This window comes from Oncorhynchus masou, chromosome 13 (genome assembly GCF_036934945.1).
Source record: "Oncorhynchus masou masou isolate Uvic2021 chromosome 13, UVic_Omas_1.1, whole genome shotgun sequence".
Classification (NCBI taxonomy): Eukaryota; Metazoa; Chordata; class Actinopteri; order Salmoniformes; family Salmonidae; genus Oncorhynchus; species Oncorhynchus masou.
In genome coordinates this window covers 52,270,132-52,282,896 of record NC_088224.1, presented here as the reverse complement: position 1 = coordinate 52,282,896, position 12,765 = coordinate 52,270,132, and the positions used below count along the sequence as shown (strand labels likewise).

At 41.3% G+C, this 12,765-nt stretch overlaps 1 protein-coding gene across 1 annotated transcript in view; it reads right to left on the bottom strand.

Moving 5' to 3' along the window:
* Positions 1–12,765, bottom strand: part of LOC135552535 (E3 ubiquitin-protein ligase CBL-like) — a 46,108-nt gene that overhangs the window by 7,262 nt on the left and 26,081 nt on the right. Inside the window, 2 exon segments of the mRNA XM_064984213.1 lie at positions 807–944; positions 1,882–2,003. Of these exon segments, the coding sequence (XP_064840285.1) occupies positions 807–944; positions 1,882–2,003 (260 nt within the window).

Sequence of the window (12,765 nt, the reverse complement as noted above, 5' to 3'; positions counted from 1 at the left end):
CCCCTTATAAAGTACACTACTACTGACTAGAACCACACTGGGCTGCCACATAGGATCAAAAGCACGGCACAATATGGGGAATAGGGTGTAATTTGAGTCACAGCCTTACTGCATGCTTTTGACTATATCTTTCATGTAACCTTGAGGCCTAAGTGATACTTTCATAGTGGCTTTATAGAACACATGTATCAGGCTCTTTGCAAAGCAAACCTTTCCACAGACTAATTCAGCATTTGATTACAGGTTTGAAGATACTTACCACAGCGTTTATAAAAAAAAAAAAAAAAAACTGAAGTTTGAACACCGGCATACTCGAGGACAGTGGTTCCCAACTCCGGTCCTCGAGTACCCTCCAACAGTACACCTTTCTGTTGAAACCCCAGACAAACACATCTCAATTCAACTTGTCAAGGGGTTGATGATTAGTTGACAAGTAGAATCAGGTGTGCTTGTCCGGGACCACAAGAGAAAGGTGTACTGCTGGGGCTACTCGTGTGTGGAAGCACTGCTGTAGGAGACGATATTATATACACTGTCCACCCAAACTACTGCACGTTGCAAACCAAACTCTCCTGTTGCTTATGAAAACAGATGAGGCGGACATGGAGTCGTGGCCGACGCAACATGAGACGTGTTGGTTTGAGTTCAGTGGCGTAGGGACTTTGAGACGTATCCACATTGTTTATATGGGCGAGGGAGGAGACAGAAATACAGGCGAGACAGAAAGACCGACAGAGAGAGAGACAGACAGGCGAGACAGAAAGAGAGAGACCGACACAGAGAGAGAGAGAGGTTAGTAAACTCACAATCCTTCCCGGAAGCCGTCGATGAGGGCCTGGAAGAGGGGCTTGTTGTGGGGGATGGTCTGCAGGATGTTCCCATCTGCAGTGACGTAGCCGATGGCCCACTGGCCCAGCCGCGTGCAGCTCAGCCTGAAGATGTAGCTGTGGAACACACACATACACACCAAGGACTAATGACAACAGGGGAGGGGGGGACGAAATAAAATGCCATATCCCAGCTCATCCCCACCCTAAACAAACTCCTGGTGAGCTTCCCTGCACTGAGTTCAATACTAAATGACATATTTTCAGTAACAAGCCTTTTATAAAGCAATTGTGGGCATTACAAGCTTAGTAAACAATATACGGTTATAAATTGTACTGCTTATAGTGTGAGTGTGCTTACAATGCAGTATATATGCACTGCTTGTAAATGTTCATACATCACAGAATCCTCAAATATTATCAGTATGAATATACACTATCCATAAATAGCTAAGTAAAGCTTATCATTTTAACATCATTATAAAGCGTCACCAAATTTGTCAACTCTGCCTAAGAGGTGAATGAAGGCTAAATACTGGCCGCGTTGTGTCACACACTTGCGCTCTGTTGGAGCGAGTATTGACATCAGCCCAGTCTCTACAATACGTCCTATTGATGCTAGGTACCACGCCGTTCCATGTGCCACAGTGGGCACGTGAGACAGGGGGGTGACTGGCGCCTTCTGGGTCATTGTGTAAGTGTGTGTTAGGTTGGTGGTGCAAGGTTGGCTTTGTTAGTGGTGTGTAAGCTCATGACAGACAGACTGTGTAAGAATGCAGTGTGCTGAACAGTTGTCTAAGTAGCTGTATTGGAGCGTGAGAGTACGCGACAGCACGGGCAAGTCAGTGAGTTGATCATTTATTTGTAAATATGCAGAGTAATGGTTATAATGAGTTGGTAACTTGATTTGAAAGTGCATAATAAACAGCAGCATCTGTCACTGTGTTTGTGCTTTGACATATGCTATGTGTGTGTGGGTGTGTGTGTGTGTTGACGTGATCGTGTCAGTGTTGCATGCGTCTGTGTACGTGTACGTATGTCGTCTCTCACTGACCTGCCAGGTTTGTGGATGAACTTCTGCAGCCGGGCCTTGACCTCATCGTAGGTGAGGAAGGCCATGTAGCCCGGGTGAGTCACCGCCAGGCTGTTCCAGTTCCTCAGCAGAGATGACCAAGGCTGTATACACACACACACACACACGCAGAGCGTGAGTCCCGTCGTCCCGGAGTGGTACAACACCGTGGTACAACGTTGAGAGCAATGCACGAAATCATGACTGACTCTTAAAGCTCCCTTTACTTTCTGCAGAGATGCAACCCTGTCTTCATATCAGATCTGGCCCCGGGGATGGTAATGTGGTAACGACAGTGAGAAGCTACGAAGGTACTGTACTAAGAGTCAATCACCCTGCGCTGCACCACGCCTGCCTGCTTGACTCAAATTAGAGTGTTACTCCGCCGGGAGTGGGAGGAGGGACGGACGGATTCACAGAGTACACTGACACACCATGAGGAACTATTTTCAGCTGGCTGGTCTTAAAATGTATGCGTGGTGGAAAGAGGAAATAGAGTTAGGCCAGTGATTGTGAAAGTTATACTGCTAGCAATGGAAGCTAATGCGCTATAAACCTCTTTAAAAATGTACTTAGCAATTAGCTAGCATACATAGCGGTACAAAGGGGGATCCACACCAGTGAGTTTATGCTGTCCTTTGACACGTCAAAAACAGTGAAAGAAATTGTGAAGTGAATTCATGCTGATGGTTTAGAGGAAACACAACAAAAAAATAAAGTGGACACACAATGACCAAAGACCTAGCCTTGTTCAACACAGTTAACCAATGGGTTATGCACGTGTGGTGACCCAACAGACAACAAAATGGCACTCAGGGTTGACTTCAGCTTCAGTCACAATATGACCAGAAAGAAAGCTACGTGTTCATCTTTACCTCAACCGCTACCAGGTGCTAAGTGTCATGCATGCAGCATCACCAATATGAGCCATTAGCAAACCTACTACTTGTCATGACTCTCCTGGTCGAGGATCCAAGACCTCAGATCAGCTTGGCAAAAGGCTGACAGATAGCCAGACTAGAGGTCAACTGATTAATCGGAATGGCCGATTAATTAGGGCCGATTTCAAGTTTTCATAACAATCGTAAATCGGTATTTTTGGACGCCGATTTAAAAAAAATATATTATTATTTATTTTTTTACACCTTTATTTAACGAGGCAAGTCAGTTAAGAACACATTCTTATTTTCAATGACGGCCTAGGAACGGTGGGTTAACTGCCTTGTTCAGTGGCAGAACGACAGATTTTTACCTTGTCAGCTCAGGGATTCAATATTGCAACCTTACGGTTACTAGTTCAACGCTCTAACCACCTGCCTCACGAGGAGACTGCCTGTTACGCAAATGTAGTAAGAAGCCAAGGTAAGTTGCTAGTTAGCATTAAACTTATCTTATAAAAAACAATCAATCAATCATAATCACTAGTTATAACTACACATGGTTGATGATATTACTAGTTTACCTAGCGTGTCCTGCGTTGCATATAATCAATGCGGTGTGCATTCGCGAAAAAGGACTGTCGTTGGTCCAACGTGTACATTAACCATAAACATCAATGCCTTTCTTAAAATCAATACACAGAAGTATATACTTTTACAACTGATTATTTAGCTAAAAGAAATCCAGGTTAGCAGGCAATATTAACCAGGTGAAATTGTGTCACTTCTCTTGCGTTCATTGCAAGCAGAGTCAGGGTATATGCAACAGTTTGGGCAGCCTGGCTCGTTGTGAACTAATTTGCCAGAATTTTACACAATTATGACATAACATTGAAGGTTGTGCAATGGAACAGCAATATTTAGACTTAGGGATGCCATCCATTAGATAAAATACCGAACGGTTCTGTATTTCACTGAAAGAATAAAGTTTTGTTTTCGAAATGATAGTTTCTGGATTCGACCATATTAATGACCTAAGGCTTGTATTTCTGTGTGTTATTATGTTATAATTAAGTCTATGATTTGATAGAGCAGTCTGATTGAGCGATGGTAGGCACCAGCAGTGAGCGATGGTAGGCATCAGCAGGCTCGTAAGCATTCATTCAAACAGCACTTTTGTGCATTTTGCCAGCAGCTCTTTGCTATGCTTCAAGCATTGCGCTGTTTATGACTTCAAGCCTATCAACTCCATAGATTAGGCTGGTGTAACTGATGTGAAATGACTAGCTAGTTAGCGGGTGCGCACTAATAGCATTTCAAACGTCACTCGCTCGGAGACTTGGAGTAGTTGTTCCCCTTGCTCTGCATGGGTAATGCTGCTTCGAGGGTGGCTGTTGTCGATGTGTTCCTAGTTTGAGCCCAGTTAAGAGCGAGGAGAGGGACGGAAGCTATACTGTTACACTGGCAATACTAAAGTGCCTATAAGAACATCCAATAGTCAAAGGTATATGAAATACAAATGGTATAGAGAGAAATAGTCCTATAATTCCTATAATAACTACAACCTAAAACTTCTTACCTGGGAATATTGAAGACTCATGTTAAAAGTAACCACCAGCTTTCATATGTTCTCATGCTCTGAGCAAGGAACTTAAACGTTAGCTGTCTTACATGGCACATATTGCACTTTTACTTTCTTCTCCAACACTTTGTTTTTGCATTATTTAAACCAAATTGAACTGCTGCAGGAGGGACTGGTGCACTCACAAAATAGGTGGCATCATGAGGGTAAACATTGTGGATATATTGAAGCAAGATCTCAAGACATCAGTCAGGAAGTTAAAGCTTGGTTGCAAATGGATCTTCTAAATGGACAATGACCCCAAGCATAATTCAAAAGTTGTGGCAAAATGTCTTCAGGACAACAAAATCAAGGTATTGGAGTGGCCATCACAAAGCCCTGACCTCAATCCTATAGAATATTTGTGGGCAGAACTGAAAAAGTGTCTGCGAGCAAGGACTCAGTTACACAACTTATTGTGGGGATCTTGTGGAAGGCTACCGGAAACATTTGACCCAAGTTAAACAATTTAAAGGCAATGCTGCCAAATACTAATTGTGAGTATGTAAATCATTCTCTCTACTATTATTCTGACATTTCACATTCTTAAAATAAAGTGGTGATCCTAACTGACCTAAAACAGGGAATTTGTACTAGGATTAAATGTCAGGAATTGTGAAAAACTGAGTTTAAATGTATTTGGCTAAGGTGTAAGTACACTTCTGACTTCAACTGTACATTGCATTTCTTACCCAGACGGACGGTGGTTCATGTGCAAGGTATATGATTAATGTGAGAATAGTTATAGAATGTATCCACGATAAACGTCCCTTTATCTCCCTCTTTCCCCACCCCCTCTCCATTGTGTAACAAGCCGTCAGATCTTGTCAGTCCACAAGGGACTTTTGTCTCATGTAAGTGTGTATGTGTATTCTGTGTAATTATTTAGTTAGTAAATAAATGATTACATCAATTTGTGTAGAACTGAATAAATCAGAAAAGGCTGGGGTTCTTGCCGATTCAAGAAGTCTGCGACGTTCAGAATGAGACTGATATGAGGTAATGATTAAAAAATGACAGTTATCGATATATGTTATGTTAGTGATGCACCGATATTACATTTTTGGCCCGATACCGATATCTGATATTTTACTTGCCAAAAGAAACGCTGCCCGATATTTACAAATTTAGCGGCCTTTTAAACATTCTAGTACAGTTAAACACACACACAAACACACACAGAGGTCAAAGGCACTCCATCTTAATGCAAGAGGCGTCACTCCAGTCCCTGGTTCGAATCTAGGCTGTATCACATCCGGCTGTGATTAGGATTCCCATAGTGCGGCGCATAATTGGCCCAGCATCATCCGTGCAGTCTTTGGAATTAATAATTATTTTTAACTTCTTATTGCTTGGGGGGCCGTATTGAGTAGCTTGGATGAATAAGGTTCCCAGAGTAAACTGCCTGCTACTCATGCCCAGAAGCTAAGATATGCATATTATTAGGATTTGGATAGGAAACACTCTAAAGTTTCTAAAACTGTTTGAATGATGTCTGTGAGTATAACAGAACTCATATGGCAGGCAAAAACCTGAGAAAAAATCCAACCAGGAAGTGGGAAATCTGAGGTTTTTAGTTTTCAACTCTTTGCCTATCCAAGATACGGTGTACATTTGGTCCAATTGCACTTCCTAAGGCTTCCACTAGATGTCCACAGTCTTTAGAACCTTGTTTCAGGTTTCTACTGTGAAGGAGGCGAAAATAAGAGCTGATTGAGTAAGAGGTCTGCCGAAAGGCCATGAGCTGACCACGCTCGCTCCCGTGAGAGAGAGCTGCGTTCCATTGCATTTCTAAAGACAAAGGAATTCTCCGGTTGAAACATTATTGAAGATTTATGTTAAAAACATCATAAAGATTGATTCTATACATCGTTTGACATGTTTCTACGAACTATAATGGAATTGTTTAACTTTTTGTCTGGCCTGCGCGTCGTGAATTTGGATTTGTGAACTGAAGGACATAAATGGACTTTATCGAACAAAACAAACATTTATTGTGGAGCTGGGACTCTGATGAAAATCAAAGGTAAGTGAATATTTATAATGCTATTTCTGACTTCTGTTGACTCCACAACATGGCGGATATCTGTATGGCTTGTTTTGGTCTCTGAGCGCTGTACTCAGATTATAGCATGGTGTGCTTTTTCGGTAAAGCTTTTTTGAAATCTGACACAGCGGTTGCATTAAGGAGAAGTTTATCTAAAGTTCCATGCATAACCCTTGTATCTTTTATCAATGTTTACTTTGAGTATTTCTATAAATTGATGTGGCTCTCTGCAAAATCACCGGATGTTTTGGAAGCAAAACATGACTGAACGTAACACGCCAATGTAAACTGAGATTTTTTGATATAAATATGAACTTTATCGAACAAAACATACATCTATTGTGTAACATGAAGTCCTATGAGTGTCATCTGATGAAGATCATCAAAGGTTAGTGATTCATTTTATCTTATATTTCTGCTTTTTGTGACTCCTCTCTTTGGCTGGAAAAATGGCTGTGTTTTTCTGTGACTAGGTACTGACCTAACATAATCAGATGGTGTGCTTACGTCGTAAAGCCTTTTTGAAATCGGACACTGTGGTGGAGTTAACAACAAGTTTATCTTTAAAATGGTGTAAAATACTTGTATGTTTGAGGAATTTTAAATTTCAAAGATTTCTGTTGTTTGAATTTGGCGCCCTGCACTTTCACTGGCTCAGCCATAAGACTTGCCTAGTTAAATAACGGTTACACACACATCATTTTTGTTGGCATTTACACATGTCCCCATTACTAGTAAAACAATCAAAACCTGTTTCTTTCACTTACTTGCTGTGCTGTTTCGTTATTAATTTGTTCAGTCGTTTCATTCTCAACCAGAATTTCTATGGAACGCCGTTTGGGTCTTTGCGTGTAAAAAAGATACACGTCAAATAGTGTTATTACACAACATCTACTTCAGTAGCTATAGTTAGCTAGCTAACTATATAGCTAGCTAGCTAACTATATAGCTAGGTCTCATCTAAAATAACCCTAATTTATAAGACAGTTCTTATTTGATTAATGGTTGTCGGACCCATCAATGTGAAGCTAGCCACAATAAGCATTAGGCACAATAACGGAATTTGCGGTGAGCCTTCAAAATAAAACCTTTTATTTTGAAGGCAAACCGCAAATTCCGTTATTGTGCCTAATGCTTATTGTGGCTAGCGTCACAACACATAACCAACCTGGTGCGGTTGAGCCTCACTAGCCAGATGAAGCTAGCTGGCTGCTTATAACGTTAGCTTTGGGCAACAGGGTTAAGTTGCTGACTAGCTATTTATTTTCATGAACTGAAGTTCAATAGGCGAACAACAAGTGGCAACCTAGCTAATACTTACTGACGAGAATTCTTAAATCATTGCTAAGAATAATGAAATTGACTTTAGGTTCTACTGGTCATTGTTTTCAGGTTGGCTGTATTGGTGCTAGCTAGGTACCACGCTAAAGCTAGCTACTCCAGAAGTTGCGGTTGACCAAATGATGCTTTATTACCAACACGGTATTGTAAACACAGTTTGTGGCCGGTGTTTGCTAGTTTGCAGACTTTTTTGTACAGCTTTGACAGTGCTACTGTATCTTTTTTGACACACAAAGACCCAAATGGCATTCCATAGTATGTATGTTGTGAAGCTACACAAGCTAACTCTGGTAGGAAAACACCTGAAAAATAGTGCACTTGGTAGTGTGTACTGGTGCTCGACCAGTCGGCAAAAGCCAACATCACCCACGACAGAGAACGGTTGATTGTCAAGGGCAATGAAATCCATTATCTTGGCGTTAATGGATTTCGCCTTTGAGTTGTCTCGCTGAAATTTTGTTACTCTTGCAAATGACTGCTCGATCCACACAACAGACATTGTGAGTTAGTTTAGGAATGAGTTTGATTCGGGAGATGGTAACTCGTTAAACAACAACTTTCGTGGTGCCCGAAATTCCAAATGAGTTAGTTGTTACGTGATTAATTACATCTGGTAACAATTACACATAAGTTAGTTGATTCTATAAAGAACACTCATCACATTAATCAAAGCCACGTCACGACATACTGCACTGAACCTAACCATCAGATACCACAGAGGAGCCATAGTTAGAGATAAGACATCAATGGCAGACAGCAGTCCTAATTATACATTTACTAATACCAGCATTTTTATCATCAGTTTGGCTATTGTATAAAGGAAGGGAGCCAGTAGCAAATGCATACGTCACAAATGGCACCCTATTCCATATAGTGCACTACTTCTAAACAGACCACCCTGTCTTGTGTTACTAACTGGAAATGATGCTTCCATCCTACTGCAGTGTCTCCTTCAGCCATCTATCCATCATTCAGGTTGATTCACATGCTGATGAGAAGCATGACCTTGATGTCCATGGGCTTCAAAAGAACACGAGCCGCTGTCGGCAAACACGCAGCGGCTATTTCTAGGGCGCTTCTAAAAACCCAAATAAAGAGCCTGTATTCAGCTGTTCAGCATGACTCGCAGCCAGCCATCTCGGTTGAACCGCATCCAATCCACTCACAATCACAGGGAGCTAGCTACGGCCTAATGAAATAAAGAAACCATCAAATCAAATATTAGTTGTCCCTGAGAAACAACAAGAAGAAACAGATGACTAAATGGGGAACATTTATATAATCCTTCACTTGTAGGTTTTGAAATTGCCATGTAAGTGGCGTGGGTCACATTCATTAGGCACCAAACAGAAGAAAATGGATTGAAACAAGGAGCAACTACTTGGACTTGTACAATAAGAAACACCTTATTTCCATTTTCTGTCGCAAAATGTTTTACAATATTTCCCGGTGCGTGTCCTAATGAATACAACCCTGTGCTTTGTGCATCATAAAGCTAACTATAGTGAGACAATTACTTAGTTGGTTGTTGGTCCTTTAGCAGCAACAAACATGACGTATGTGAAGAAGAGCAGCGGAGGTGGGGGGGGGGGGGGGGAGCCCGGACACAGATTCATCTATATTGAAACCAGTCCAAGACTAGGCTTAAACTTAATCTTCAATGCAACTAGAATAGAATCTGAAGTGTCAGATTCCGAGGTCCTTTGTGTCAGGACGAATGTTGTGGTACAGTTTGTGCCTCACAGTTGATCAGCAGGCCCAGTAAGCACTCTCTGTACAGTGGCCACTTAACGACTTGATAGAATTAGCCCAAAAACACCACTCCTCTCCAAGGCACTTAATTTCATCCAGTCTCCTGACTCCCTGCAAAGCAACGATTCAAAACTGGTGGGTCGCGACCCAGGTTTGAATGGGTTGTGAGTGTTCTCTAAATATATACGCCAGTCTGAATTGAAATGACTAAGACCAGGGAGAAAGTGTGTAGAAATAACAAAGAACCTTTACATTTAAATAATTTAACCTCCAAATTACTTTTCTTCAATCACAGTATTTTCAATATAGAATTATTCATTTAGAGTATTTGGTTGATTTTATAGTCTCAAACCAGAATATGGGTAAAATTGAATTATTTAAAATGAAAAAGATGGGACTGTTGTTCCCTTGTCATATAATTGGCACATTTACTATCAATATAGAATAAAAACAGTTTTCCAGATTGCATTTTGGCAAAAATAAATAAAATCACGATGCGAATATTGGATCGCGACTTAGACAACCTGGTTCAACATGGGTCCCGAAGCAAAACCAGTTGAGAACCACTTCTGTAAAGAAGAGTTGGAGCATGCATTATGCCAACAACAAGGGGCGGCAAGAGGCCTCTATTCAGCCTGGACACACGTGAAGCAGCCACTCAACTCAAAACACTGGCTCCCTGTCTCTCTCTCAGCAGGCAGGGATGCAGACAACTGCCACCCAATAACACACAGCAGAGAAATTGCCACAATAGTCTTGCTTTGGCAAACTCATGTGTAGTTAGAAAGTGTGGCTATGGTAATGAGCATTGTTAGACCCTTTTCTCGACTTATCGCTCAAGAGATATTGTGTACGATGTCGCAGTGGTGTGTAGCACAAATGGGGCTGTGTGTGATTGTGTGTGTTTGCAACCATGTATACGTGTGACCATGCATCCAAGCTAGAGGTCGACCGATTAATCGGAATGGCCGATTAATTAGGGCCGATTTCAAGCTTTCATAAAAATCGGAAATCTGTATTTTTGGACACCGATTTGGATGATTTTTTATTTAGTATTTTTTTACACCTTTATTTTACTAGGCAAGTCAGTTAAGAACAAATTCTTATTTTCAATGGCGGCCTAGGAACAGTGGGTTAACTGCCTGTTCAGGGGCAGAACGACAGATTTTGTACCTTGTCAGCTTGGGGATTCAAGCTTGCAACCTAGTCCAACGCTCTAACCACCTACTTGCACTCCACAAGGAGCCGGCATGTTACGCAAATGCAGTAAGAAGCCAAGGGAAGTTGCTAGCTAGCATTAAACTTATCTTATAAAAAACAATCAAGGAGGGCCTCCCAGGTGGCGCAGTGGGCTAAGGCTCTGTCGCAACCGGCCACGACCGGGGGCGAGGCACAATTGGCCAAGCATCGTCCGGGTTATGGAGGGTTTGGCCGGTAGGGATATCCTTGTCTCAGGTGAAATTGGGGAGAAAAAGGGGGTAAAATTCCCAAATAAAAATAAATAATCAATAAATCATAATCACTAGTTAACTACACATGGTTGATGATATTACTAGTTTATCTAGCGTGTCCTGCATTGCATATAATCGATGCGGTGCGCATTCGCGAAAAAGGACTGTCGTTGCTCCAACGTGTACCTAACCATAAACATCAATGCCTTTCTTAAAATCAATACACAGAAGTATGTATTTTTAAACCTGCATATTTAGCTAAAAGAAATTCAGGTTAGCAGACAATATTAACCAGGTGAAAATGTGTCACTTCTCTTGCATTCATTGCACGCAGAGTCAGGGTATATGCAACAGTTTGGGCCGCCTGGCTCGTTGCGAACTAATTTGCCAGAATTTTATGTAATTATGACATAACATTGAAGGTCGCGCAATGTAACAGGAATATTTAGACTTATGGATGCCACCTGTTAGTGAAATACGGAATCGTTCTGTATTTTATCTGAAAGAATAAATGTTTTGTTTTCGAGATGATGTTATCCGGATTCGACCATATTAATGACCAAAGGCTCGTATTTCTGTGTGTTATTATGTTATAATTAAGTCTATGATTTAATACTTGATAGAGCAGTCTGACTGAGCAGTGGTAGTCAGCAGCAGGCTCGTAAGCATTCATTCAAACAGCACTTTCGTGCATTTTGCCAGCAGCTCTTCTCAATCCGTCAAGCATTGAGCCATTTATGACTTCAAGCCTATCAACTCCCGAGATTAGGCTGGTGTAACCGATGTGAAATGGCTAGCTAGTTAGCGGGATGCGCACTAATAGCATTTCAAACGTCACTCGCTCTGAGACTTGGAGTAGTTGTTCCCCTTGCTCTGCATTGGTAATGCTGCTTTGAGGGTGGCTGTTGTTGATTTGTTCCTGGTTCGAGCCCAGGTAGGAGCGAGGAGAGAGACGGAAGCTATACTGTTACACTGGCAATACTAAAGTGCATATAAGAACATCCCATAGTCAAAAAGGAAAATGAAATATAAATCGTAGAGAGAGAAATAGTCCTATAATTCCTATAATAACTACAACCTAAAACTTCTTTCCTGGGAATATTGAAGACTCATGTTAAAAGGAACCACCAGCTTTCATATGTTCTCATGTTCTGAGCAAGGAACTTAACTTCTTGGATATAGTGGGCGCTATTTTAATTTTTGGATGAAAAACATTCCCGTTTTAAACAAGATATTTTGTCACAAAAAGATGCTCGACTATGCATATAATTGCCAGCTTTGGAAAGAAAACACTCTGACGTTTCCAAAACTGCAAAGATATTGTCTGTGAGTGCCACAGAACTGATGTTACAGGTGAAACCCAGATAAAAATCCAATCAGGAAGTGGCGCATTTTTTGAAACAGCCTCATGCCAATGACTCCTTATATGGCTGTGAAGGAGCTTGGAGTAAGCTTACGTTTTCCACGTTTTCCCCAAGGTGTCTGCAGCATTGTGACGTCTTTAGGCATTTCCATTGGAGAATGGCTGTAAGAAACAATATTGGGCGAGTGGACGCATGGTGTCTCCCGGAGAAAACGTTGCGTAAAATACTGAGGTAGCCATTTTTCCAATAGTTTCTTATGAGAAACCAACTGCCTCCACGGATATATTATTGAATACATATGTTAAAAACACTTTGAGGATGGATCCTAAACAACGTTTGCTGTGTTTCTGTCAATTTTATGGAGCAAATTTTGAAAAAAGTTTGGCGTTATAGTTGAAGTATTTTCGGTCGA